At 54.6% G+C, this 26,823-nt stretch overlaps 11 protein-coding genes across 11 annotated transcripts; 6 read left to right on the top strand and 5 right to left on the bottom strand.

The window, feature by feature from the left end:
• Positions 1–808: 808 nt before the first annotated feature.
• On the top strand, positions 809–5,014 carry VTN31DRAFT_2834 (uncharacterized protein; the record flags this gene model as incomplete). Its single annotated transcript, XM_069403046.1, has 9 exons — positions 809–811; positions 884–1,126; positions 1,186–1,231; positions 1,291–1,773; positions 1,826–3,523; positions 3,577–3,662; positions 3,717–3,964; positions 4,018–4,559; positions 4,617–5,014. The coding sequence occupies 9 exons, from the start codon at positions 809–811 to the stop codon at positions 5,012–5,014; spliced, it is 3,747 nt and encodes a 1,248-aa protein (XP_069262267.1).
• Positions 5,015–5,475: 461 nt separating this feature from the next.
• Positions 5,476–6,229, top strand: VTN31DRAFT_2835 (uncharacterized protein; the record flags this gene model as incomplete). Its single annotated transcript, XM_069403047.1, has 2 exons — positions 5,476–5,889; positions 5,969–6,229. 2 exons carry the CDS (start codon positions 5,476–5,478, stop codon positions 6,227–6,229), a joined length of 675 nt encoding a protein of 224 aa, XP_069262268.1.
• Positions 6,230–6,790: 561 nt separating this feature from the next.
• Positions 6,791–8,648, top strand: VTN31DRAFT_2836 (uncharacterized protein; the record flags this gene model as incomplete). Its single annotated transcript, XM_069403048.1, has 4 exons — positions 6,791–6,869; positions 6,938–6,984; positions 7,051–7,137; positions 7,197–8,648. 4 exons carry the CDS (start codon positions 6,791–6,793, stop codon positions 8,646–8,648), a joined length of 1,665 nt encoding a protein of 554 aa, XP_069262269.1.
• A 237-nt stretch (positions 8,649–8,885) lies between these two features.
• On the bottom strand, positions 8,886–10,175 carry VTN31DRAFT_2837 (uncharacterized protein; the record flags this gene model as incomplete). Its single annotated transcript, XM_069403049.1, has 4 exons — positions 8,886–9,329; positions 9,393–9,551; positions 9,605–9,870; positions 9,953–10,175. 4 exons carry the CDS (start codon positions 10,173–10,175, stop codon positions 8,886–8,888), a joined length of 1,092 nt encoding a protein of 363 aa, XP_069262270.1.
• Positions 10,176–10,490: 315 nt separating this feature from the next.
• Positions 10,491–11,806, top strand: VTN31DRAFT_2838 (uncharacterized protein; the record flags this gene model as incomplete). Its single annotated transcript, XM_069403050.1, has 2 exons — positions 10,491–10,524; positions 10,623–11,806. The coding sequence occupies 2 exons, from the start codon at positions 10,491–10,493 to the stop codon at positions 11,804–11,806; spliced, it is 1,218 nt and encodes a 405-aa protein (XP_069262271.1).
• A 452-nt stretch (positions 11,807–12,258) lies between these two features.
• On the bottom strand, positions 12,259–15,675 carry VTN31DRAFT_2839 (uncharacterized protein; the record flags this gene model as incomplete). The annotated part of the gene is made up of 4 exons (XM_069403051.1): positions 12,259–12,293; positions 12,349–15,231; positions 15,301–15,488; positions 15,602–15,675. 4 exons carry the CDS (start codon positions 15,673–15,675, stop codon positions 12,259–12,261), a joined length of 3,180 nt encoding a protein of 1,059 aa, XP_069262272.1.
• A 1,362-nt stretch (positions 15,676–17,037) lies between these two features.
• Positions 17,038–18,653, bottom strand: VTN31DRAFT_2840 (uncharacterized protein; the record flags this gene model as incomplete). Its single annotated transcript, XM_069403053.1, has 3 exons — positions 17,038–18,098; positions 18,149–18,517; positions 18,566–18,653. The coding sequence occupies 3 exons, from the start codon at positions 18,651–18,653 to the stop codon at positions 17,038–17,040; spliced, it is 1,518 nt and encodes a 505-aa protein (XP_069262273.1).
• Positions 18,654–19,175: 522 nt separating this feature from the next.
• Positions 19,176–20,267, top strand: VTN31DRAFT_2841 (uncharacterized protein; the record flags this gene model as incomplete). Its single annotated transcript, XM_069403054.1, has 1 exon — positions 19,176–20,267. The coding sequence occupies one exon, from the start codon at positions 19,176–19,178 to the stop codon at positions 20,265–20,267; it is 1,092 nt and encodes a 363-aa protein (XP_069262274.1).
• A 1,434-nt stretch (positions 20,268–21,701) lies between these two features.
• Positions 21,702–22,560, top strand: VTN31DRAFT_2842 (uncharacterized protein; the record flags this gene model as incomplete). The annotated part of the gene is made up of 2 exons (XM_069403055.1): positions 21,702–21,780; positions 21,854–22,560. The coding sequence occupies 2 exons, from the start codon at positions 21,702–21,704 to the stop codon at positions 22,558–22,560; spliced, it is 786 nt and encodes a 261-aa protein (XP_069262275.1).
• A 463-nt stretch (positions 22,561–23,023) lies between these two features.
• Positions 23,024–25,237, bottom strand: VTN31DRAFT_2843 (uncharacterized protein; the record flags this gene model as incomplete). Its single annotated transcript, XM_069403056.1, has 3 exons — positions 23,024–23,061; positions 23,114–23,332; positions 23,404–25,237. 3 exons carry the CDS (start codon positions 25,235–25,237, stop codon positions 23,024–23,026), a joined length of 2,091 nt encoding a protein of 696 aa, XP_069262276.1.
• Positions 25,238–25,456: 219 nt separating this feature from the next.
• On the bottom strand, positions 25,457–26,427 carry VTN31DRAFT_2844 (uncharacterized protein; the record flags this gene model as incomplete). The annotated part of the gene is made up of 3 exons (XM_069403057.1): positions 25,457–25,476; positions 25,604–25,742; positions 26,083–26,427. 3 exons carry the CDS (start codon positions 26,425–26,427, stop codon positions 25,457–25,459), a joined length of 504 nt encoding a protein of 167 aa, XP_069262277.1.
• Between the last annotated feature and the right edge of the window lie 396 nt (positions 26,428–26,823).

The raw sequence follows: 26,823 nt of genomic DNA on the forward strand, positions 1-26,823 counted from the left end.
CACCCGCGACATCAGTCATGGCCCTCTTGAATCTTGTTGTTTCTGGCGGACGGCTCCATGCATCATCTCAGCATGACAGGAATGTCGTGAGCGATCTGTTTCCGACTCTCCGAGAATTGAGCCGCGCAGCTCGAAGCCGGGAGGGTAGACAGCTCCTAACGGATTACCTTGGAGAGCCAGGAGCCCGGAGCATTGTGGAGTTCTGGACAAAGAAGGGAATGACCTAGGTTAAGAAATTCTGTGAGAATCCTTGCGATATTCAGCAGTCGCTCGAACAGGCCGATGTTAGTACTCCTTGAAAAATAAAAAAGGAGATTGACCTGATTTCTCGTCAAACTTGAGTCTGGACTGACGCGTTAATTTGGCGGCGAAGCTCCAGGCGCCACTATTTTTCCGGGCGGTAGAGGCTAACACTGGGCCCTGGTCTCTTAGATTGAGAGGAACCGTTGTTAACCTGCGGTGGCGCAGTGGTCCTTGGGCTCCTTAGGCTTAAGGCTCAAATAGCGCGTCATTCAATCAAAATATAGAGCGACTACTGTCAGTCCATCGGGACATGCTCTGGCAGCCCAACATCTTCGCTGCAGATTCCTCTGCCCCTCTTCAGCGTCCCGATACGCAAACGTCATACGGCCACATCCGATCTTGAATCGAGCAGCCGGTGCCGTTGACTCCGCCGTGGAAGTCCCCTCCGTTCGCTCGAACGTTTGATCGATCGCTGCTGGAATTTGCTCGTTTTCCGGAGCGTCCTCTGAGACACGTGCTACTGTCAATCAGACAGCCAGCTGCGGGCGCAACGTCCTCATGAACAATGGTGCGATCGGATCTCTTTCAAAAAGCGCGATGCGACGTCTGGAATCAATGCTGACCTCGGTGCCTCGAACAGGGTGTCTCGCGACGTCCCGGTGGTGGTGAGAAGCGAAGTCGCGGCTTCGGCCGCTCCAAGGCACAAGAGGCCGATGTGGGCGACGGGCGACAAGCAAAGGGAAAGCCGCAGGTCAAGAAGGCCGTCTTCGAAACAACCAAGAAAAAGGAGATTGGTGTCTCGGATCTTACATTGCTGAGCAAGGTGACCAACGAGGCCATCAACGAGAACCTGAAGCTCCGATTCCAGAATCGTGAGATCTACGTGAGTCTGGCGTGGATGAGAGACATGGGAACATTGTGCTGATGTAAATTCGCTGGCAGACGTATATTGGCCATGTGCTGGTCTCCGTTAACCCCTTTCGAGATCGTAAGCGCCCGCCCGGCTTCTTTGCCGTTGCTTTTCTTTTCGCTGACTCGTCTTCCTAGTGGGCATCTACACCGATGAGGTTCTGAACTCGTACCGAGGCAAAAACCGACTCGAGGTCCCTCCGCACGTCTATGCGATCGCCGAATCGGCATATTATAACATGAAGGCCTACAAGGACAACCAATGCGTCATCATTTCGGGAGAGTCGGGAGCTGGCAAAACCGAGGCCGCGAAGCGGATAATGCAGTACATTTCCACCGTCTCCGGGGGAAGCGACTCGAGCATTCAACAAACCAAGGACATGGTTCTGGCCACAAACCCGCTGCTAGAGTCCTTTGGAAACGCTAAGACTCTGAGAAACAACAACTCTTCCCGGTTCGGGAAGTACCTGGAGCTGGAGTTCAATGCGCAGGGCGAGCCTATCGGGGCCAAGATCACCAACTACCTCCTGGAAAAGTCGCGGGTGGTCGGCCAAATCACCAACGAGCGAAACTTCCATATTTTCTACCAACTGACCAAAGCGGCGCCACAAAACTACCGAGGTAAGCATCCACCATGTAGTGCCCCAGGAGCACTTTGATCTGACGTATGTAGATAACTTCGGCATTCAGCAACCCCAGTCGTACCTCTACACCAGTCGGTCGAAGTGCCTCGACGTGCCCGGGATCGATGATGTCGCTGATTTCCAAGAGGTATTGCAGGCGATGAGGATCATTGGGCTGAGCCAGGACGAGCAAGATAGCATCTTCCGAATGTTGGCCGCCATCCTCTGGCTGGGCAATATTCAATTCGTGGAAGACGAGCATTCGAATGCATCCATCACAGACCAGTCGGTCGTCAACTTTGTTGCCTATCTGCTCGAGGTCGACCCTGGGCAGGTTAACAAGGCGCTGACCCAGCGCATTATGGAGACTGCGCGGGGCGGTCGAAGAGGCTCCGTCTATGAGGTTCCCTTGAACACAGTACAGGCCATTGCTGTGCGAGACGCACTGGCCAAGGCAATATACTTTAACCTGTTCGACTGGATTGTTGAGCGACTTAATAACTCGTTGACTGCGCGGGGTGCGGTCGCGAACTCGATTGGTATCCTCGATATCTACGGCTTCGAGATTTTTGAGAAGAACTCGTTCGAGCAGCTGTGCATCAACTACGTCAATGAGAAGCTGCAGCAGATTTTCATCCAATTGACTCTCAAGGCCGAGCAAGAAGAATACGAGCGCGAGCAGATTAAATGGACACCGATCAAGTACTTTGATAACAAGGTAGTCTGCTCGCTGATCGAGGATAAGCGACCGCCTGGTGTGTTTGCGGCGCTGAATGACGCATGCGCTACTGCCCACGCTGATTCCAGTGCGGCGGATCAGACTTTTGTCGGCCGGCTGAACTTCCTCAGCCAGAACCCCAACTTCGAGAATCGGCAAGGCCAATTCATCATCAAGCATTACGCTGGCGACGTCACCTACACAGTCGAGGGCATGACGGACAAGAACAAGGACCAATTGCTGAAGGATCTGCTCAACCTAGTCGGCAGCAGCAGCAACCACTTCCTGCGCACGCTCTTCCCCAATCAGGTTAATCAAGACGATAAGCGTCGGCCACCAACAGCGGGCGACAAGATCAAGGCCTCGGCCAATGACCTGGTGGCCACGTTGATGAGGTGCCAGCCATCGTATATCCGGACCATCAAACCCAACGACAACAAGTCCCCTACTGAGTACAACGAGGCAAATGTTCTGCATCAGATCAAATACCTGGGTCTGCAGGAGAACGTTCGGATTCGCCGTGCGGGTTTTGCGTACCGACAGACTTTTGAGAAGTTTGTCGAGCGGTTCTACCTACTCTCGAAGCACACGTCATATGCCGGAGAATACACGTGGACGGGAGACGCCGAATCCGGTGCAAGACAAATTTTGAAAGACGTCGGCATCCCGCAGGAGGAGTATCAGATGGGTGTCACCAAGGCGTTCATCAAGACTCCAGAGACGCTCTTCGCTCTTGAACACATGCGGGATCGTTACTGGCACAACATGGCAATTCGTATCCAGCGGGCCTGGCGCAATTACCTACGGTACCGCACCGAGTGTGCCATCCGTATTCAGCGCTTCTGGCGTCGCGTTACCGGCGGGCTGGAGTATATCAAGCTACGCGATCAGGGTCACAAGATCCTTCAAGGACGCAAGGAACGTCGTCGTATGAGTCTCCTCGGTTCTCGCCGATTTATGGGGGATTACGTTGGGATCGGGAACAGCGGCGGCCCTGGCGAGATCATTCGCACGAGTGTCAACATCAACGGTAAGTTCTCGAACGAATCCGAACCTGACTTGATCTGACGTCGCATCTCCCAGACCCCGTGCTGTTTTCCTGCCGCGGTGAATTGTTGGTGTCCAAGTTTGGGCGATCGAGCAAGCCGTCGCCTCGTATGCTCGTTTTGGTATGTTTTGGGGTTTGCAAATTCCAGGCGAAAAAAGAAACTAACCGAACTTAGACCAACAAGCACGTCTACATCATTGTGCAGAGCCTCGTCAACGGTCAGCTCTCCATCACGTCGGAGCGGACGATCCCCATTGGGGCTATCAAATATGTCAGCACGTCCAATCTGAAGGATGACTGGTTTTCTATCGTCGTTGGCGGACAGGAACCTGATCCCCTGTTCAGCTGCGTGTTCAAGACTGAGTTCTTTACGCATCTCCATAACGCTCTGGGAGGGCAGCTGAACCTGAAGATTGGCGAAACGTAAGGATTCCTTTGGACGGGAAGGAGCAAAAGCAAAACTGACACCCCTCTAGCATTGATTACAACAAGAAGCCAGGGAAACTGGCCACCGTCAAGGCTATCAAAGACCCAGCGATACCCCGAGACGACGTCTACAAGAGCGGAACCATTCGCACGGGACCTGGCGAGCCGCCCAACTCCGTGTCCAAGCCGACGCCTCGATCCAAGCCGGCCCCTGCTCGTCCGGTCACCAAGGGCAAATTACTTCGCCCAGGCGGTCCGAACGGCGGGCCATCCAAACTCGGACCGACCCGGCCAAACGGCACGGCAAGCCGCACTGTGCCGCAGCCCGTCACGGAGTCGAAACCGGCCCCGACGGAAACTCAACAGCGTGTGGTTCCGCAGCCTGCGGTCGTCGCCGCAGCCGCCACGTCACACAACCGGGAACCGTCGCAGTCCTCTGTGCGGGCACCGCCCCCTCCGCCGCCGGTTCCTCCCGCCGCGGCTCCGAAGAAGCCGACAGCAAAGGTTCTGTACGATTTCTCCAGCGACCGGTCCAACGAGCTCAACATCCGCGCTGGCGAGTTTGTTACTATTCTCAACAAAGAAGGAAATGGTATGCTATCTCATTACTTGCGGAATATGGACTACGACAACTAATAGCTCACTCCAGGATGGTGGCTCTGCGAGAACCCGACGACCGGCGTCCAGGGATGGGCTCCCCAAGCATATCTCGAGGAGCAAGTCGTCACCACGCCGAAACCCGCTCCCCCGCCGCCGCCACCGACGGCACCCAAGAGTGCCGCTGCAGCGAACGGCGCGGCCTCGGTGGCCGCCGCGAAGGCCAAACCGGCCCCTCCAGCGCCGCCCGCCAAGCGGCCCAACGTCGCTGGGCGAAAGCCTCTGGCACCGCCCGCGCGCGACAGCGCAGTGAGCATGAACTCTCAGGACTCGTCGGGTGGCAGTGGACGAGCGACGCCGAACAGCCTGGCGGGAGGTCTTGCAGACGCGTTGCGACAACGGCAGAGTGCGATGCGGGGAGGGAACGATGACGATGATGATGAGTGGTGATTCCTTAAACAACTGAATTTCTACTGTCGTTGATGGTTTTTCTGGTGACGAGGGGGCTTTGAAGTTTGGAATCATTGATTGTTCATACCCGTGACTTTTGCTTTTCTGGACTGTGCAAGTTGTTCCCTTTATTAGAGTTCTGAATCAAGTTGTTTATAGAGCATATGGGCTCATATTACTCGTAATAGGATGTTACTGTAGTCCAACCAGGCACTTCCTCTGCCTCACGAGACGACGCCACATCTGCAGTATACCCCGCACTCAGCTCAGCCACAAGCCCCTCAGTACATTTACAGGCACTGCCACATGATGATGGTCAACAGGAGCAAAGGAGATGCTATATCAAGACGGGACAAATTCTCAAGGATTGAAACTGCATCAACTTTCCCAATTACTTCATTAGAACCCAGTTATCTACTATTTTCTACGAATCCAGAGCTATCCCTCGGAACCTAACCACCATGCCCTTCGGAATCGGCAAAGACACCTTCCAAGACACGCAGTTCCGGCCCGACAGCCACAGCTCTGACTTCGACTTCTCCGGCGCCTTGGGCCACGCCGAGCAACACGGCAGCAGCCGTTCGGACCTCCTCGGCGCGGCGGTGAACTACCTCAAGGAGAACTCCGGGCGGTTCACCAAGGAAGACGTGGACGAGGAGCGCGCGGTGAAGGCACACAAGGCTCTGTATGAAGGCGGTTCAGGATCCGCGGACAAGCATGACTCGGACAGCCTGGGCATGGGCGCTGCACTGCAGGCGCTGAAGCTGTTCATGGGTCAATCCCATGGCGGTTCGGGTGATAAGAGCCAGTTGATTGGGCTGGCAATGGCGCAGGCAGAGAAGCTGTTTGATCAGAAGGCCGCGGAGGGCAAGGCGGTAAGTGCTCCTTCACAGTTTTGTTGCATGTTCCTTTTTCTCGATGGAAGAAGGGGAAAATGTTGATGGGTGGTTCTAGTCCGGAGATAAACAGGCTGCCGTCAACAAGGCGGCCGAATTGGCCTTCAAGATGTACACCAAAAGTCAAGGCAGCGGTCTGACCGGGACCGGGGTCCGGGGGGTGGACTGCTGGGTCTGGCCAACAAATTTCTCTCGAAATGAAGCTAGGATATCGGGCTGCGGGCAGGTGAACCTATGTGTTGAATATATGCAAGCTTTGGGATGTAGCAGGCGGGTTAACGAATCGATACGGTACGAATACCGAGCACGTCAATTCTGACGTTAGATGATTGGTCAGTGGTCGGTGTTGGTCGTTCCGACTTCCGCACTAGAGTTATCAGATCGAACATCGCCCGAAGTCTTAATTAGAAGAGTGAACAAAGCCGATGAAAAACCTAGAACAGAGAGAGAAAGAGAGGCCTGAGGCATTGCCCTCAGTCCGTCTGATTCTAGTCAAATCAACAAGACCACCATCCGAAGCCGAAACCACGCCACTCAAAAGCATAAGCGATTAGAACCAACAAAGGTATTTTTTTCTCTTCCCTTCCTACTTATATAATAAACCAGAATTTGACCCCTTCCGACTCTCCGAGTGGCCATTCGGGTAGGCCTATTGCGTCAGGAAAAAAAAACCACATTCTTCTCATCGCCAATGTGAGGGGCGAAAAAAACAAAAACAAAAAAAATAAAAGAGCAAAAGAACAGCATTCTATTCTGATCCGTCATCTGTATTTATTGTCCCTCTCTTTTCCATTGTCACAATATTTTTCTGTCTTTCCCTGACGACTTTTTACGGGATAAGAAGAGAAGCCGTCTCCAACGGCTTCGTCCCCGCCAGACCATGGCGCTGTCGAAATCCAACAGGATTATACTCCTGTTGATTGTCGATACGCTGTTTTTCCTGCTCGAGCTGTCTGTAGGTGCGTACAACAAGATTATTCCTTCCTCATTTCTCGACCTGGACGCGCTGACGCCCGGGTCTATGCAGGGTATGCTGTTCACTCGTTGGCCCTGGTTGCCGACGCGTTTCATATGGTACGAACCCCCGAACACGTTACAAGTTGGTCTGCATGAGCAATCGCTTTCTAACGTCCTTCGCAGTTGAATGATGTCCTCTCCCTGATCGTCGGGTTATGGGCCGTCAAGGTCGCGAATCAAGAGTCCAAATCCAAAACCTACACCTACGGCGTACGTCGGGAAACGCGGATCAACTCTTTTCTGGGTATTATAGCTGACGACGCGTTCAGTGGCAACGTGCAGAAACTTTGGGAGCGCTGGTGAATGGCGTGTTCCTGGTCGCCCTGTGCCTATCCATCTTCCTCGAGGCGATCCAGCGGTTGGTCGAACCGCAGGAGGTGAAAAACCCGCGGCTGGTCTTGACCGTCGGCTCGTTCGGTCTACTGTCCAATATTTTTGGATTACTGCTGTTCCATGAGCATGACCACGGCAAGGGCGAAGATGCGCTGCACATGGCGGAGCAAGGACACGTGCAGGAACGCACCACAGCCGACGTCGCGGACGAGCGCGGGTCTGTCGCGAGTGTCGTGCCGGAGAACGTGGTTGGCGCACCCCGCGCGGATGAAGGGGACGTTGGCGACCGACCGCAGGTGATTGGTGGTCGATCTCGTCCCGCCACCAAGCCGAGCGCGAGAGAGGTGGCGGCAGTGCCCACACCACGCGTACACAACCGCCGGGCGCGCGCATTCAGCGGCTCCGGCCAACGCGGGTTCGGAAGTGTCGACAACATCCACGTGCACCCGGCGGATCGGTACCAGGACATCATCAAGGCGAGCCGTTTCCAAGACGACGACTACGAATCGTCCGAGACGAGCCGGGACGGAGAGCAGGATGAAGACGGTGAGGTAACGGAACGGTCGAAACTGCTCGGACCTGGCGGCCGCGTGCGGAACTACACAGACGAGACGGCGAGCGCACCGGGCGACACCTCCGGAGCGAACGGGGACGAGGCAGCAGCAGCGGACCGACACCGAACACACAACCACGCGCGGGCGCAACACAAGAAAGGCCAAGCCAAGTCGCAAGGCGATCTCAACATGCGCGGAGTGTTCCTACACGTGGTTGGAGACGCGCTGGGCAACATCGGGGTGATCACGTCGGCGTTGGTGATCTGGCTGACGGACTTCAGCTGGCGGCACTACGTGGACCCGGGGATCTCGCTGCTGATCACGGGGATCATCCTGACCACGGCGATTCCGCTGTGCAAGGCGGCGTCGCGAATCCTGCTGCAGGCAGTGCCCGTGGGCATGTCCATCGACCATATCCAGGAGGACATCAACAGCATCCCGGGCATCGTCGACTCGCACCACCTGCACGTCTGGCAGCTCAGCGACACGAAGCTCGTCGCGTCCCTGCACATCCGCATCAGCAGCGAGATCAAGGACGAGGGCAGCGAGAGCTACATGCGCCTCGCAAAGGAGGTTCGCCGCTGCCTGCATGCGTACGGCATCCATTCGTCCACCATCCAACCGGAGTTCCTCCCCGCTACGCCCAACGGCCACGCCGATTTCGAGGACGGCACCACCGTCGCCGCTTCGCCGCCGTCCGTCGCGCAGCAGCATCCGGAGGACTCGCGCTCGGCACCGAGTAGCCCCACCGCGAGCCCGCTCAATGGTGCAAATGACGGTCGGTGTCTTATTGGCTGCGGATCCGAATGTCCGGGCGGGAAGTGCTGTCCGTAAACATTTCTTCCTTCCTCACGGTATCTTTTATATCATTATCCGACCTTATTCTTTGTCTATCGGTATATATGTACAGCAGGACATGGCGGCTGGCGTTGCGGACGGTCATGGCGGTCAAGGCGTATGGGTAATTGGATATCGAATAATCATGTATAGACTTAATCGATGGTGAGAATTAGTCATTGCCCTTTTAAAAAGTAAAACCTCGACACCCTACTCGTAAGCCGAGACAATCAGTTAACTTTCCAGAGGAGAAGATTTCATCTCCAGAATCCTGTCGAGTAGGTGATTCACGCCCCGCCCACGGCTGCGCTGACACTCCTCGACCACGAGATCAAGTCTCATCTGCGTGTCATCCTGGCGGTCGCGGGTGTGAAGGAGGTCGGCGGGAACGGTTTGCTGACTAGTGCTGCTCGGCCATTGTTCTTCCTCGTCGTCGGGCTCTTCGTCAGATGATGATGACAAGGGAGGTGTTCGCCTTCTCCTCTCCCTTGGCAGTTCGCGGTCGTCGTCAAGAGGCTCTTCTTCATCAGATAGTGATGGTAATTGAGGGTTAGAGGAGGTGGATGTTGCTGCCCCAGCGGTCCCGCGCCGTGTCTTGCTGGGCCTCTTGCCGCTCGACGCGGGGCGTAGGAAAGACTTGCGCGGGCGAGGGGGATCCAGCCGGGTCTCTTCTTCCTCCTGCCGAGTATCAGCACAAGCCCTCATTCGTCTGGACTGAGACGGAAGTGAACAAAAACGCACCCGAACCATGGACCGTAAACGGCCGAACACATCCGTGCTCTCCCAGTCCACGGCCCCTTCTCCCCGCCTCATCCGGTCGAGGAGAAACCGACGATGTTTGTAAATTACCTTCTCGGCGTTGTCTGCATTGCTGCAGAAACCGTGGGTGTGTTTGACATACTGCTTTACCATAAGCTTCTTTCCTGGTACGATTGGAAGGAAAGAATGCTGACCTTCCTGCACAAATCCCCAAATCTCGGCACGATGACATGTCCATCCTCGTCACGAGGCCTTTTCCCATGCTGATGAACCAGAAAGAGCAACAGGTCCCCCTCCTCGACCGTCTGCGCGTAAACGGGTCGATAGCGCTCTATCATATACCATCCCGCTTTCCCAGCGATCCAGAGTCCGATATTGTCGACGATTTTATCCCGCCTGTAGACGAACCGCGTGACGTTGTCGATGACGATGCGCTTGTCGGAATAATTGGGGTCACGAACTGGAAGTTCTCAGCTATCGCGTCTTACAGTAAAACTAGTACTTGAGATGAAATCGAATGGTGCTGTTATGTAACTACTTACCTAGGCCCACCAGGTCCCGATTGCGTAGCTCCAATCGCCCAGTGACCTGCACTGGATTCCACTTGGAAGCTTCGAGGGGGTTCACATACTGCGATGGCTGACCTGGGCTCAGGACTTCAACGTCGCAGAGCACGAATTCCGGCCAGTCCTCTTCGGCTGCTGCTGGATGGCGAGGCAGGAGGACTTGTTCTTCCAGAACCGTCTGTTCTTCAGGGGTCGTCATAACTACAGTATCACAGATGGGGAAGCAAGACGAGAAGATGTCATCTCTTGAGATGAGAGTCCAGCAAGATGACCATGAGAGGTTTGATCTAGTCTTATCAACCCGATAAGGGTGAGCTTATCGCGTAAACTTTCGGTATCGAGTGGTAATTTTTCAAATACCGCAGGTGAAGCCATCCCCATCTGCAGACAGCTTTTCCATGATCTCACTGTAGGTTAACTCAGCTGAAACGTGACGTGCTGGTCCATGCATTGAGCGATTAGCCAAGTTTCAATGAGACCCCTCCGCCGCGGCGTGCAATTTTTCCGCAAAAGCATGTCAGGCGAGCGAATCTACGAGGGGGTATTCGGTACAGTACCTCCCTCCCATCCCATTCCCTCACACATCCTGGAAAAGGCCTAAAAACTGAGACAAGAAGAAAAAAAATTCATGAAAACTCGCATGCAGCCGTCCATAAACCCCAAGGCGTCACCTCCGCGGACGTCCTCCGCCACCTCCAGAAACACTTTGACCACTCTGAGACTTTCCGGCCCTGGATCGAAGACGAGAAACGGCGACGCCAGCAGGACCCGAACTGGCAGCGGAAACGCAAGCGCAAGAAGCAAGCCCCCGTGCAGGTCAAGATTGGTCATGGCGGGACGCTCGATCCGCTTGCGACGGGTATACTCGTCACGGGTGTCGGCCGCGGAACAAAGTACCTCAACTCCTTCCTCGAATCGACCAAGACGTACGAGACGGTGATCCTGTTTGGCGCGGAGACGGATACGTATGACTGTCTGGGGAAAGTGGTGCGGCGAGCGCCGTACGAGCATATTACGCGTGACGCGGTTGAGGCCGCGCTGGGCGCGTTCCGCGGGAAGATCTTGCAGCGGCCGCCTATCTTTTCGGCGCTCAGGGTGCAGGGGAAACGGCTGTATGAGTATGCGCGCGAGGGGATTGAGCCCCCGGTGGACATTAAGGCGCGGGAAGTCGATGTGCATGACCTGCGCATCCTTGAATGGTACCCGCCTGGAAAGCACGAGTACCGCTGGCCGGAGACGGAACTAGCCGGGGACGAGAAAGCCGTCGCGGTGAAGCTCCTCGATAAGGACGCCGCCGTGCCTCTGGCGTCCTCGGAGGCCGACGCCGACGCCAGTAATGCCAGCGTGCCCCCCGCCGACGTCGACATCGACGCCGCCGCTGACGCCAGCAAGAAGGGCAAGAAACGCAAAACTCCGCCGCCCGCAGCTGAAGACAGTTCTGCTGCTGCCTCGGAACAAAAGAAGACCAAAACTGACTCGACATCGGCTGACGCCCAAGGATCGTCATCTCCTACTGTCCAGCCCGAGTCTTCTGATCCTCAAAAGGCCGACCAGTCCCAGCCCGACCCATCTCCTCCCGCCGTAAAAATCAGCATGACTGTTTCGTCCGGATTCTACGTGCGCTCCTTTGCTCATGACCTCGGCAAGGCGGTGGGGAGCTGTGGCCTGATGAGCTCGCTCGTGCGCTCCCGCCAGTGGAATTACGTCCTGGAGCCGGATAAAGTCCTGGAATACCAAGACCTTGAAAAGGGTGAGGAGGTCTGGGGACCTAAAGTACGACGATTTCTGGAGGAATGGCAGAGGAAGCATCCGGTGGATAAAAATCGATGAAACTATACCCCATTGTAACGTCCAACGTCTATACGGAGAATGTGTACTCTTCTCGAATAGAGTAAGAGTTATGTATTTCCAGAAGAGGAGGATGTACAGAGCCCAAGAAATCTAGGAAAAAAAAAAATAAAAAATAAATAAAAGAGAATGAACACAACCACGGGAACAAACAGTGACTGACAAGACGGTCCAAGCCTCAACACTTTCCAACGTCTAACCAACAAACATGCCGCAGGAAAAACTCCTTCGTAAACTCATGGTCCCGAGCAATCGCCTTCAAACGATTGTGCCCTGTAAAGAAAACGAAATGAATGAATGAGGGAGAAGAAACAAAAAAGAAAAAATGTAGTGCCGGGGGTATAATGACAGGAATGCAAACAGCAAGCAAGGGTCTATGAGCAAATTAGAAACAAGGGGTCTGAAGAACTGATGCCTTGACATCCCGCGTTCTTTTAATGAATGAATGCCGTATGGGCATCAACGAGTGCTATCACTGTTAGTCTCAAATCTCAATCCATGCGGGTTGGAATTTCATCACTCACTTCGTAGAACAGCAGCCTGGCCCTTCCGGGACTCGCAGGCGCACTGCAGCGTGCTTCCATTCCGGAAATCCAGGACAATGCTATTTGGGAGCTCCTGTCGGTCCTCGTCCGGCAGGCATGGCGTCTTGAATTCCGACAGATGATACCGCTTCACGGCGCTGCGCGATCCCGAATCGGAGCTGCTCGGCATCAAGATCAGATATCCCTGGTCGTCGATCCGGAGGAACCGTCGCTTCCAGAGCAATGTGTTCGGGAACTGAACGTTAACTTCTCCAATGTCAATCGGTTGCCGCAGGACAGGTCGACTCTCTTCCTCTTGGTGCGACTCGGCCAGGGGCATGTCCTTTGATGACGTGGAGCTGACAGTGCTCTTTCGTTGCGACGTAAGTGAAGACATGCGACGCATCAGCCGCGCAGCACGAGACTTTTTCTCCTCCGGGCTCGAGCCCAGCTTGTCGTCCATCTTGGAACGGGTCGATGTACGGCTGGCAACGGAGCCGCGTCGGGACAGTTGAGGGGAGGTAGCGGGGGCCGCCTCCTGCTGAGGGTTCGGCGCGGAATTGCTGGTTTGTTCCACGATCAGCTGACTGGGTTGCAAGTTGAGCGCGCCCGAGTCAGTCTGTTTGTTCGCGTCCGTGGACGGCGGACAGGTCGGCTCGCGCACAATTCGGGCAGTAACCGACACGGAGCTCTTGTTGCCGCGCGAGTCCGTCCCAGGTAAGTCCGGGAAAGGCGTCGTCGACGCCGGCGGGGTTGACTTGGAGCTTTGGGTGTTAGACACATGGCCCCCGTCCTTCGTCATCGACGCGCGCTTGCGGAATTTATCAAACGCAGAGCTTGCCGGACCAGAGCCGGGGATACTGGGAGCAGTCGTCGATGACGTCTCGCGGCTGTTGGAAAACCTTTCCAGAGCCTTGATCCGCTTGGAGATGCCCGATGACACGTTCACCTTCTTGGCTACCAGCATATGGAGAGGGCGCGATTGTTGGCTGCTCTCGGCATGGGTTGCAGATACCGAGCGCCCTTGGACAGACGGGGACCGAGACGCCGGCGCAGAATTGGTTGGATTGGATACCGATCGATTCTTTCCAAGCTGCGACTGAGGTTCGCTACCAGACGCAATTGGCGTCTTTTCCATAGATACGGACTTGGCCTCCTGAACCGTCGCAGTTTTGAGTTCCGACATAAACGAGTCATCCGACAGAAGATTGTCCTCGTCCGAAATGTCTGGCGTGGGCACCTGGATCGGCTCCAGTGTAGCGATACGCCTTTGCTTCGCTTCGAGGTGTTCCTCCTTCGACTTGGTTGACTGAACCTCGGCCGTGCTTGGCCGAGGGGCCTCGACCTTGATTTCAGGCTCCGGAGTAACCTGGACAGCTGGGGTACTCTGATCGGACGCCCCGGCTTCTTGCGTTGTTGATTCGGCTGTCGCTGGCTGCTGAGGAGAGGACTCTTCAGCGCGAGCTGTATGATTGCGATCCGCGCCCGTCTTTCCTGGCTCGGCATGACCCTGTTCTTGATCGACATGTGCCAACTGATCGGCCGGCTCAGGCTCGACTTGCGCAGCTTGCTGGTGCGTTGCATCGGTATCGAATCGCTCGATTTCCGTGGCCCCCGATTCCTCAGAAGCCTGTGAAGTAGAGGCCTCAGGGGCCGCCTCGGAGGCAGGCTCCTGCACAGACTCAGGCATGTCCGGACGATCGGTCGACTGACTCAGCTGTGAAGTCGATTGGACTGTCACCTGCGCAGCGCTTGAATCGAGATGCGATGGTGAATCGAAAGTAGCTCCCATTTCCACGGCGGAGTCCGGTTTCGACGGTGTGGGCGACCCCTTGGACTCGTCGATGGCCCTTAGACCCAAGGTAGGGGTAGTTTGACTCAAAGCTGGCTGGTCTTGTGTGGAATCAGACCCCTGGAAATCCGACGTCTTGGCATCGTCGATGAACCCTTTATTCTCCCCTGAACCGGCGACTTCCAGATTCTTGGGAGCTGGGCTGTTCCCCTCCTGTTTTTCCTGCTTTTTGCGAAGCTCCTCGGTTCTCTTCTCCAATTGCTTCTTCCGCAACTCCAGCGCTTTCATCAACCGCTGCTTCTCCGGTGTCATCCCCGACGACGGAACTGCCGTCATGGACTTCGCAGTGGGCGACAAAGGCGGCCGGGACACTCCAATGGTCGGGGGCGGGATCAATAGCGGAACAGGCGGGGCGTTCTTTAACGAAGCGATAGTGGGGACAGGAGCGTCGTGGTGCGACTTGGGTCGGGGTGCCGTGTTTGAGGACTTGCGCGAACGGACCCCGGCAGGCAATGCGGCCACAGGACGGTGATCTTGACTGCGAGACAGGCTGCCGGCAGTGCGGGGCCGCCCATTAATGTCGACGGACGGCCGAGGGCCCAGCTTTACCTTCTGTTGCACGGGGGCAGCGTAGTCGAGCTCCTGCAACGAGGGCCGCACCGATTGCGACGACTTGCGCGGTTGAGCCAATTGCTCCAGAAATCGTTTCCGCGTGGTCGATTTGACTGAGACAGCGTCAGACCGAGAATCCGCCGTATCCGGCCGTCGCGACGAGTTCTGCGTTTGGGGAGGCGGGACGGCAGTGGCCTCGGACAGCTGGCTTTTCCGCCTTTCGTCCTTTGGTGGGGGCGGTGGAGCAGGACTTTCCTCCGCGGTCTGCTGGCCGCCCTCTTCCGCATCTTCGGTGATCTCCATCAATCGGCGCCGACGGAGCGAGCTGTTTGACGAAGTAATCGAGGCAGACGCGGCATGAAGGAGGCAAGCGGAGGACAAGGCACTCTCCGTCAACTCAGTCGGGGAAGCGAAATTGAAAACGGTGTCCTGGGGGGTAAACTTGTCCAAGATGGACTGGAACTGCACGGTGGTGCGTGCTGAACGCAGATCGAACCATCAGCATTGCGTGAATGCGACAGAAAATGGGAGCATGCAGGAAGCCCTACCTAGAAGCAGTCTCGATGTCCCCTCCGGCACATACTTCAAGACCACTTTCCTTCGTCGGTATTGCAAGAATCCATACAGGGGCGATATCTCCTCGTAGGCCTCAACGGCGGCGCGCAACTCGGGCACGCCGCCTGTGCCGCGACTCAGCAGCGTGACCTCATCCCTGGAGGCGTACTTGAGCAGAAACCTGGAGGGCGCAAACGACGCTGGTTAGCATGACTCGCCATCCCACTACCCGGACATCATCGGGCATTGGCTTAATGCGCAAGCCTGCCGGGGACCCTGAACACGGAGACTCACCATCCTCCAGCTTCGGCAAGGGCGGTCTGATAGGCGTCGATGACCGAAGGATCATCTAACCCACTGAGGGACATGACGGATGCAGCATTGAGAGACTGCCCCGGAGAGGGAGGACCGCAATACAGCGGGAGAAAGAGAGAACCCGATCTTCGCCAGCGGCGGGCGTTTAAGGAGACGAAACGAAAAGCACCTCAGTCAATGAGGGACGTCGGAAGCAGGGACTGAGAAAATCAATTGGACGGATATAACAAGCGTTTGTTGATGGAATCGAAGAGGGGCGGTGTTGGGCGATGGACCGAAAACGAGAGAACACGCGGAAGACGAGAAACAGAAGGGACAGGGAGAAGAGAAAAAAAAAAAGCCAAAGTCTAAAAGAATGGAGCAAGAAAGAGAGCGCGGGAGGAAGATCACGACGACATGGAATCGAAGAGAGTTTCCTGAACCCCTGCAGGACTGGCGGACGCTCAGCGAGATTGATAGACTGGATTGATTGATTTGAATATTATTATTATGATTGAAAAGGTGGTGTTCCTCAGGCCGTCAACTCACTCCTTTGGGATGGTGACTAAGCGAAAGTTTGAGTTTCAGGGGGTTTTAGGTTGGATCAGGATCTCTCGGAAGGTCCGAGCTCTTCCTGGCCTCTCCACTTGCCATGACCATTCACCATCACCCTTCCTTGGCTGCGCTCTGATTGGTCGCATCGGCGCTCTCCACTCGCACATGGACCGGGGTTCATGGATTTGGCAGGCCGCGTGCCTTTATATGCCTGAGGCAGAAAGCAGGGTCAGCTTGGACAGTTGACGATTTTGACTTCGATTGCAGCTGCCCAAGGATAAGAAATCGTTCATGCTCAATAGGTAAGGACTATCTTTGTTGCGTTGACTCCGAGACCGAAGCAAACTCTGCGGAATCTCGGAGATGCTCGTTTTCACAGCGATCTCTTTTTTGAATTCAAGAACAACTAAAGATAATCTACAGGTCCGAAGTACTAAGGTACTCGTACAAGTACCATGGAAGATGGAAGAAGGGAATACAAAGCCAACAAAAAGGCAACAGATCAATATCCCAGATCATGTGAGCGGCAGAACCCTAACTACTACTCCATCACAGCCCCTCAGCGACATGATTTAATTCTGCGAGGATCATGGTTCGCAAGAGCATGAAACATAGTACAACAATCAACGAACAATCTCCCAACGTGGTGCACCAGTTGACCACCGAGGTAGGGATAACCCGTCCCTACACTGCCGTACGACTACTACCGTACTATTTCTTGGAAGACCCATAGTATAGAACTTCGATCAAATACTACAAATACTAAACTATTGAATTTGCCATTTTCGGAGACGTTAAACGACAACTGCCGGCTGACAAAAAGCAAGGGTGATGTTGTCCATGTCAACGGCAATATGTTTCGCCGAGCAGATCGACGCCGGTCATTTCTCAACCTTCCAGACTGATTCGAGAATGTCCCAGCCCAGCAGCCTCCAGACCTCGCGAGGATACCACTCTGCAGCGGGCCCTTCCAGCCGTTGGTCTGCGTCGGGAAATGGCTCCATTGTCTCCCCGTTAGCAGCTGGAGGCTTCAGCGAGTCCAAAAACAAAGGCTCATCATCCCGAAGAGCAGCTCGGAGTAGGGTACTTTGCAACCGTCTCTTAGCAAACCGAAGAAGGGTGCCCTTATTGGTCTCGCTGTTTTCGGGCTCGGTGAAAGCCGGTTGCATGGACACTGAGTACATCACTGCCATTGCCTTCTCTAGAAGCCAGACCAGATACCGCGCTTCATTTTCTGCAGCGTTTATGACTACACCCTCAGATGACACATCGACTAACCCCGCCGGCAGAGGAAGCTGTTCGGTTTCAGCACGTAAATCGGGATCCGAAATGAGTTCGTTGAATGTGACTGCCGACAGCACCATTCCCACTCGCTTGAATAGGATATATAAATACCCTTCTAAAACATCCTCGTAGGATTTGACTAGAGCCGTGCAGGACAGCATCATCAAGGCGAGCAGCCGGACGGCATGCTCCGAGATGGTGTCCTTTGGAGAGTTGTTCCCTGACTGATCGGAAAGGTTTTTTCCCGCTCTTGAAAGCCGGGTATTATGTCTCGCTGGACTCCGCATGGTTTGAGACACACACCGCTCTCCTAAGGCGTGCAGAATCTTTCCGAAAAGCGAAGTCAACTGGAAGGTAAGCTGGCCGGCGTACTTTTGACCCTCTGTGGAGTTAAGAAGTTTGTTTAGTGCCTGGCACAAGATTTTGTACACGCCTCCAAGGAGCTGGAACATCATGACCTGATCATGCTGAGGCTGCAGGGAATCTCTAGATGGGCTTAATGAACCTGAAGTGGGGGTCTTCTGCTTGAAGATGGCCAAAGCTACGGAACTCAGGGCACCGCAGAGACCGAGAGCATGTCGAGCAATTGTCGAGTACCGGAGTTTCTTTTTCAGAGAATTCTGAAGGGACCACAGGACCATCATCATTGTCTCAATATCTGCAGGAGTCACTTAGGCTTAGCTGAATGCTCATGTTCGAGGTACTTACCAGAGTCAGCTTGTGGTAATTTGGAGAGAAGATCATCCGCATTGTCGAATGTCAGTGCATAAGTGGACTGGTCCGAGGCCGTTGTTCTCTTGGGCCGCTTCTTTGGCGGCTCTGCCGTTGTTGAATCACCCTTGGACCTTTGCTCTGCAGGTTCCTCGGCTGCCCCATCATCGCAACTCTCTTTGCGCTTGAGAGATGCTACGGACTGCTCCAGAGTCTGAATACGGTTGTTGAGTCTGGTCTGCGCGTCTCTGGCCTTTTCATAAGCCGCTTTCCAGAAGCTCACACTATCGAAGTACTTGGCTGGGCCGATGTTCCCGAACGGATGCCCTTGCTGCTTGATGTGGGAGCGTATCCGGATGATATACTCTGCTTAGGAATTAGCTGGGCTCAGCAACTTGGTTAGGGCAGTTCAACCTTGCATTGGCACGTCTGGAGGCTTTGAGTTGACAAGAGCCATTGCAAGAGCAAGCTGAGCCTGCGACGGATTCCCACTGAGCGCCATTATGGACTATTGCTTATTGATTCCCGGGGAATCCAAGGCAATAACTGTTGGATGAAGATGATTGAAGGAATCATTCTGAGGTCCGACTGCTCTTTCCGAGATGTCCTCCCCCTTAGGATCAGTAGAACCTGCCGTTTTGGGAAGGGTTGGTGCCCCAGGCTGGGATGTGTAAGTCCCTGTAGGTACCTACCTGCCTAGGTAGGTACCTCTTGTCATTGTAAAGTTGTTCACCTGCTGAGCAGGCCTGCTCCTTCCTTCGCGATGTTGTTGTCTCCTTTGACACTGGCCTTGTATGTTCGGCTCTTTCCCTGGCAGTGTGTTTATTGCTAACCACCTGGTACCTTCCCTCCATGTGCCAGAAACAGCGGCAGTAGGTATAAATACAGACCATCTCCCGTCTCTCTCTTTTCTTCTTCCAGTTTCCCTACACATCTCTGCTGCTCTGTCCAAAACCACCGCTACTGCACCCACTGCTAAAATTACGTCCACTACCACTCTGCCACATCACTGCCTGTCCTCACCATGCCACCGACTCGCATCATCCCAGGAATCCCCTTCGTGAAGTACCCTTGTGCCCTCACGGGACTCACCGAGGCCTGCGCCTTTCGCCCTTTCCCTCGCGGTCCGGTCCGGTTCCGCGAGGTGTCCTCCTCTGCACCCTTTCACCTCTCTTCGCCGCGACCTTCTCCTCCACCTGCTCCTCGCCGCCCTGCTTTCAAGCATATCTCCATTCGCCCTCCATCGCCGCCCTGGTTCATGCCCTTGCGCTCCGCCTCTGCTTCCAAATCAGGGGTGACGCAGACCCCTCTGAACCGGTTCATTGCTCGTCCATCTCGGATCCCCGTTCCTGTCAGGAACCTTGCCTCCAACGAGGCCCAGGCCGAGAAGCGAGCACCTTCTGCCCCTGGCCCCGAACGGTCAAATGTTGAAGTGCATGCTAAACGCCGTAAGGCACGTGAAAATAGGAACCAACCATGGCGCCAAACCGCGCGCCCGACGATGCACACCACAGCGGACAGTGACACGGAGAACTCGGTTTGCCTTCCTCCCCTTCCCTGCCCTCCCGTACGGCCACGCGTTGGCGACAAAGCCGCCGCTTCCACGGAACGGGCCCGTGCGTCGCCGCTGAAGGGTATTCTGGCCAAGTCCTCAGAGGAGGCCAAGGCAAAACCCAAGAAGCGCGTCCACTTTTCCCCGGTTCCGGTCAAGCCCTCGGATGAGGCGAAGGAAAAGCCGGAGAAGCGCGTCCGGTTCTCCGACTCTGTCCGTGTCCATAACGTCAGCTTCTGGATCGATCGGAAGAAGCACGTTTTTGACAACGGGCTTCGCCTTCTGGGTCGACTCCAGGGCTGGCGCGTGACCCCTTTGGAGAAGCCAGATGAGGACGGTGAGACTGAGCACTACATGACAATATGGGGCCACGATCACTCGAATCTGCACTATCATCGGGGGGTCGTGCAGTGTCCACAGCCTGGCTGTGTCTGGAGCAGGATCGCGCGCTTTGAGGCACGCCTAGCCGCTTCTGGTGTTCGACTCCCCGAAAGTGCCGACGTGGTTCGGGCTTGGAGCGTCGGTCGAGAAAAGATTCGACAGCGCGGAGGCTGGCGCCTCTGAAGCGATTGTCGTTCTTCGTCCAAACTCCAACTCCATGCCACGTTACTTGCTGGCCATGTTCGGGAGAGACGATGTAGCTATAGCGCTATGCGGCGCAGTTCCAGCGTCGACGGTGAGTCTTGTTGCTACGATTGTTCATGTTCTGACAGCTTAAAGAACTGTGCTGGTCAACGCCGGTTTATGTTCACTGTTCATAGGGTCTGCAAGAGGGGCAGTCTCCGGGGAGGATGGGTGAAAAATTGGGACAGCAGGTGAGTGCCCCCCATCAAGTGTTTCGTATATCGAAAGGCTTGGAGGGGTTTTTGTCGAACCTCGAGTGTGTTTACGAGGACAATGAACTGGTGATTGGGGTCAGATGGATGTGAGGACCTACTGAAACGCGCTCCACTCGTGTTGTCAAAATACTATGTAAACAATTCCATCGTCCTCCAAAAACGAGAATTCGTTGTACAAAGGATCGGACCAAAGGTGAAATCAAGAAGCGGCTGCTTCTGCTGGATGGGCAGGGCCTGTCCATTCACACACCCTCATCTGCGTCAACAACCTGGGCTGTGTCCTTGAAAGTCAAAGGGAGTACGAAAAGACCGAGGCGAATGTAGTAAACCGCGGGTGGCGAAGGGACTAGAAAAACTGCTGGGCGTGATCATCCTCACACTTCTGCCAGTAACAGATTTTGCCTGAATTCTCAAGTCAAGAGGCGAGAGAAGCACAAGAGCTGGTGCAGTTCACCGGAGAATCCGAAAGCTATCTTCACTCTGGGAGGTGGTTTTCGAACAAGCTGCCTCATTCCCCTCCCGATTTTGATTGTTATGAGTCCGAAGGTGCAAGCGGAACATAGGGTCACAGCGCTGTCAAGTCACGGCTAGTACACACTTGGCCAGTTGAATAATGAGTCCATCGGGTTTTCTTTGCAGTAAAAAAAAGAAAAGAAAAAAAAAGAATAATAAAATCTGCGAAGTTGTACGGAGTACTCCGTAGACGTTTGACCAATCATACCAAATGGACTCCGCCTAGAACTCTGTATTGACCTTTTAAGGGATAGATTAACAAATGTCAAGATTGAAGGACTGACGAATCAGAAGTCACGAACTGGAACGTCCAACTCTGCTACAATTCAACTTTGTCCCTGAGGGAATGATGTCGAGTTCTTCAGGACAAGAACCACTGCAGTAACAGGAACTTGATTGTTGGGCTCAAATCGGAGGAAATTGACCTTCTATTCCATATTAAGCAAGGCATGAAATAAAAGAAAGAAGAAAAAAAAAGAAAATAAACATGACCAACTATTTGCTGTTGACTGCCTTGGTGCCAATCCTACTCGTGATTCTCTGGACAATCTCCTCGACATCTGGCACTTCTTCCTTTGCGAGCTCCCTTCCAAAACTGTATAACAAGCGGATATGTCTACTCATTGCGCATCCGGATGATGAGGCAATGTTTTTTGCGCCGACTTTGCTGGCATTGACCAGGCCGGAGCTGGGGAATCATGTCAAGATTCTCTGTTTGAGTACAGGCAAGTTTTTGACTTCTTTTTTTTTTTTTTCTTTTCTACCGGAAACAGAATGATTGAAGCTAACGAAATCCAGGCAACGCCGACGGTCTGGGTGAAACCCGCCGCAAGGAACTCCTAAAGAGCGCCATCAAGCTGGGCCTGCGGCATGAATCAGACATCTTCATCATCGACGACCAAACGCGGTTTCCCGATAGCATGACAACCGAGTGGGCCGCGGATGACATTGCCGCGGTGCTTGCCGCTGCCTTTGTTAGTGGTGGTGGTGTTGTTCCTTCTTCTTCTGACTCTCCTCCTTCTTCCAAGTCTAAAGCCAGCAATGAGAAAAATGTCTCCTCCCCCCCAACCACCACCCTCGACGTCCTCCTCACATTTGACCGCCACGGCATCAGCAACCACCCCAACCACCGCTCCCTCTACCACGGCGCGGTGCGGTTCCTGCAGAACCTCATGCGCGGCAAGACCGGGTACTCGTGCCCCGTGGCGCTGTACACGTTGACGTCGACGAGCATCGTCCGGAAATACGTCGGCGTGCTGGATGCGCCGCTGACGATGGTTCTGGGTGGGCTGTCGAATCTGCGGGAGGCGTTGCTTCTTGGGTCCAAGGTCGGGTCGCGATCCCTGCCGTCGAGGTTGATGTTTGTGAGTTCGGTGACGGAGTGGGTGAGGGCTCGGTCGGCAATGACGGAGGCGCATAAAAGTCAGATGGTGTGGTTTCGGTATGGGTGGATTACGTTTGGGAGGTATATGGTGGTTAATGATTTGAAGAGGGAGAGGATTTGAGAGGCTACCTAATGTTAATGATCATCAATCCAGACATTGTTCCATCACAAAAAAAAAAAAAAAGACCTGATTAAGTACTACCTATTTGATTACTGTAACTAAAATGACAAAGTACCCTTTTTAGTTGACAGTGAAATCTTTTCGGCCAGCCAGAATTAAACAAAAACAAAAATTAGTACAACACCAAGCAAACTCCCACATGCACTCTTTCAACTCACACACTCACACACACACACACATGATCAGGCAGATCCGTCTGCCAACCTATTACAGTCGATCATGATGATGTCCCCGAAAGTAGGTGGTGGACTCGGAGATGTCTAGCAGAGAATTAAGGAAAAGAAAAAACAAAACGAGAGACACAAGGAAGGAAACGCAATCGACACAGTCGAGTATGTACTAAATTTCGTGCCCAGCACTGGCAAGTGGCAACACAGTGATTCCGGGTGGGAAGTAATAGAAATTAGAAAATTCCAAAGAGCTTCGATTTCGGCTTGTCATCTGCGTTCTAATTAGCCTTCCATCCCTTGTTTGAACTCTTCGGAAGACCAACCTTTGGTCTCCGTGGTACGCTTGCCTTTTCGACGCTTGCCTCCTCGCGTTGGATCGGCCCCTTCGGACGCCGCCTGGATGACGGCGAGGCGGTTCCTGGCCCGCTCGTCGCCTTGGTCTGCGGCGCGGACGTACCATACGTTGGCCTCGAGGGGATCACGGTGGCAGCCAATGCCCATTTCCGTGAAACACCCAACAGCATATTGTGCTTTTGCGTAACCTGGATCATGACTCGAGTCAGCAAAGAAAAAAAAAAAATCCACAAATTCTAAGAGGATGGATACGACGCACCTTGCTCCGCGGCCTTTCGCGCCCATTCATACGCTTCCATTTCATCCTTCTCCAAAACAGGCTCCGCACCGAGCATATACCACGCGCACAGCGCCATCTGGGCTTTCGGATGCCCCCGTTGTGCGGCCAAGGTGTAGAAATGAATGCTCAACGCCGGATCGCGCGGACAGTTGAGCTTGCCGTACTCGTAGGCTTCTCCCATCCGGAAACAGGCTTCGACGTGGCCCAGATCCGCGGATTTTGTGAACAGCTGCGCGGCGTACGACTCATCCTTGAACACGTCGTCGCCGTAACCGGTCTCGTGCAGCAGACCAAGCTCGTATGGCCCCGCGTTGTATTGCTCGTCGGCCGATTCCGCGGCACGCTTCAGCCATTTAATCCCCTCGCGGTATCGCTTGCCCAGACCCATCTCTCCGGCGAGACAGGCACGGCCGAGTCGCAGCATGGCTCCGGGATGGTTTTTCGCCGCAGCTTGACGGTAGAACTGGGCCGCCTTGCCCCCGTCGACGCGGCATCCCCATCCAAACTCATTACAAAGTCCCGCGCGATAGGAGGCCTCGGCATGGCCGTGCTTGCTCGCGGCCACGAATAGAGGCAAGGCGCGGTCATAGTCTACTTTGCCTTTGTTGAACAAGCCCGAAGAGTAGCCATCCGCGAGATAGTACTGCGCATATGGGTAACTTTTATCGGCCAGCCGCTGCAGAATGGCCTTGGCCTCCGAGAGCAGTCGCGACCGCGTGATACCGGGCTCCTTGTCCTTATCCTTGTCGAGGGACGCGGAGCTGTCGTTCATGGTTCCGTCCATTTCCTGAATGGCATTGACCATGAAGACGGCGAACTCATACTGCACCGCAGGATCATTGGTCTTTTTGACGTTGGCGAGGTACATCTCGAATGTTTGTTTGTGACTAAGCAGCGACGCATTGTTCCCGACAAACATGCGCAGGTGGTCGTTCTTGGCCTCACCGGGCGATGGTGAAGGCTGCGGATACGACGTATTGAGCATATCTACGAAGGCTGACATGGGTCGATTGTCCGGCGAGTGGGCCGATGGGCGGCGGGCGTACGGACTCGGTGAGTCGTTCGGCGACCGGCCCCGGTTTACCAGATCTGGTGTGGAAGAAGACCCCGAGAGAGAATAACTCCCTCGGTTTGGACTTAGATACTGGTTCGGAGAAGCCAAATGCTCGGTCGACGAGGTCCCCGACCCGCCGAGCGCAGGGGCCGAGACCTTGCGCTGCGAGGGGAGTCCTTGATGGTGGTAGTGCAGTGGTTGGTAGTCCATAGGCTGCTGTGCCATGGTGTCCAAACTACCCTGGGAAGAATTGGACAAGCGGTATGGCTTGTCCTGTCTCTCTGTTGAGCCTCGCTGGGAGCCCTCGTCTCTCGGCAACGGCCACGAATCCGTACTCGCCGATGTGTGTCGGGGGTTGAACGACGAAGGGGGCCGCGATCCGTACTGCAGCGAATCGGTTCGAGCCGGCAACCGCGCTTCCGGACCGTCATGGTGCGAGGAGAGGTTTAGCCCGGATATGTTGGCAAGTAGAGGTGATGATGCCCGTGAGTCGGACTGTTGTTCTTCGATCGTCGCGCTCGAATTGCGATTTTCTACATTTGTGGGCGATATCGACTGATCATAACCGATTTGAGAGTATGTACTCAGCACGGGTTTCCGACGCACTTCGGAGCGGGCTGGCGATGATGGCTGAGCGTGGTCACCATTCGGAGGCGGAGGAGGACGCTGAGATGGGGCCGGCGGAGGAGAGGAGCGAATATAGGCCGGCGCAGGAGAGGAAATGGGCGAGTGAGAGCTGTCCGCGGGCGGGTTGTCCATGGCGACAGCAATGAAGCAATGATCCCCTTGGGGTATTGAATAGGGGCGGTTTTCACGTCTGTGACATGAAGGATGCGACCGGGGAAGCGGATTAGAGCGAATTTGAACAACACGGTGCCTGCGTGTAGTCGCTACTTTCGGAAGAAAGTGGTTCTGCGAGGGGAGGAGGGACGAAGAACTAGGATATTTCAAACGAGGGGGATGATCTGCAAGGAATTTTCACTGCGCGACGACGCGACCTGAGAGTCGTTCGATCAGTTTGCCGTCTGACTTTGCAAGGGTTGGCAGGGCTAGCAACGTCTGAAGGATGCTGTACCGGCAGAGCACAGCAGCACAATGTCGGTCTCACGGAAGCGCGCAACGTACCTCGTTCAGGTCGGAGATGGGACTCCACCGACAAGACAACCCGGGACGCAATCGGACAGTGAGCGGGGGAAGAAACGATCGAGAAGCAGCAGAATCTGCTGACGTGTTGGCCACGGGGGAGGGGAACGAGTGTCTTAGCCTGGTCGAGAGAAACGAGAGTAACGAACGGGCGACTGGTTGCGGTGATATAAACGCCGGGGTGAGGCTCTTGGGCAGCTTGCGGATTCGTAAATGCAACGAAGAAGAATCTTGGTCTACGACAGTACTACTCGCCCTGCATACTCTGGACTGGTCGGATTGAATAATACTCTATACTATTAATCCATCATTACTCTGCAAGGAATTTGTTCGTCATTCTGATCCGATTCTTCAAGCTGGTGGGATGATTACGCCCTGAAGGGAGCTCTTCTAGGGTTGAATGGCGAACATTGGTCGTTCTGCAATGTCTAACCGGACAAGCCGCCATTGCAGAGAGGTACACGTAATTCCCGCCGCCGGCTTCTCTTGTGGTCATCCTGGTTGCGGAAGAGCGTAAAGTGCAAATTTCTCTGCGGTGCGGCATGCTGGAATTTGGAATGCTTGACGCGGCTTCGTATTGCACAGTGGAGCCTCCGCGCAGCCTCATCTCGTGGCTGTGTGTCGAGGAACTCAATTCCAGAAAACTGAACGATGTATGTATTATTAAACAGAAGAAGACCTCTCCCAATAATGGCGACATTGTCCAACCGCTCGTCCTGTCTCACTCTCCATTCGATCAGGTTGGCAAGGTAGAACCCAACCGAAACAGAGAGCAAACTGCCCGGGACGGAGTAAACATGGGGCATTAGTCAGCACGCTATTAATAGCACTTGCCTGCCCTGGACTAGCGTATGGGTCAGCTCCTCCAATTTCAGGAAGGTTCTCTCCTTTGCGGTTTAGCCATCAGTCAGTCATCCCACGTGAAAGAACCAACCAATCAGGGAACGTGGAGCTAGTGTTCTTCTGGTAAAGTACAGGTGTCAAGCCACAGCTGTGGCGCCACGAACCAATCACTGCGCGTCATGAGACACCTCGTGGCAGACTCGTGGCGGTGCGACTAGTTATTATGTCGTTACTCCGTAGCCAAACCAGAGAATCTTTTCCAGAATGGATGGATTAATATTTACTTCCAGTTCGGCCAGGTTATTCATATTCACAGCACCTCCAAATCAGTTCCAAACGAACACCTTGGAGCCGTTATT

The sequence above is a fragment of the Thermomyces dupontii genome, assembly GCF_041956625.1.
Source record: "Thermomyces dupontii strain NRRL 2155 unplaced genomic scaffold VTN31scaffold_2, whole genome shotgun sequence".
Taxonomy (NCBI): Eukaryota; Fungi; Ascomycota; class Eurotiomycetes; order Eurotiales; family Trichocomaceae; genus Thermomyces; species Thermomyces dupontii.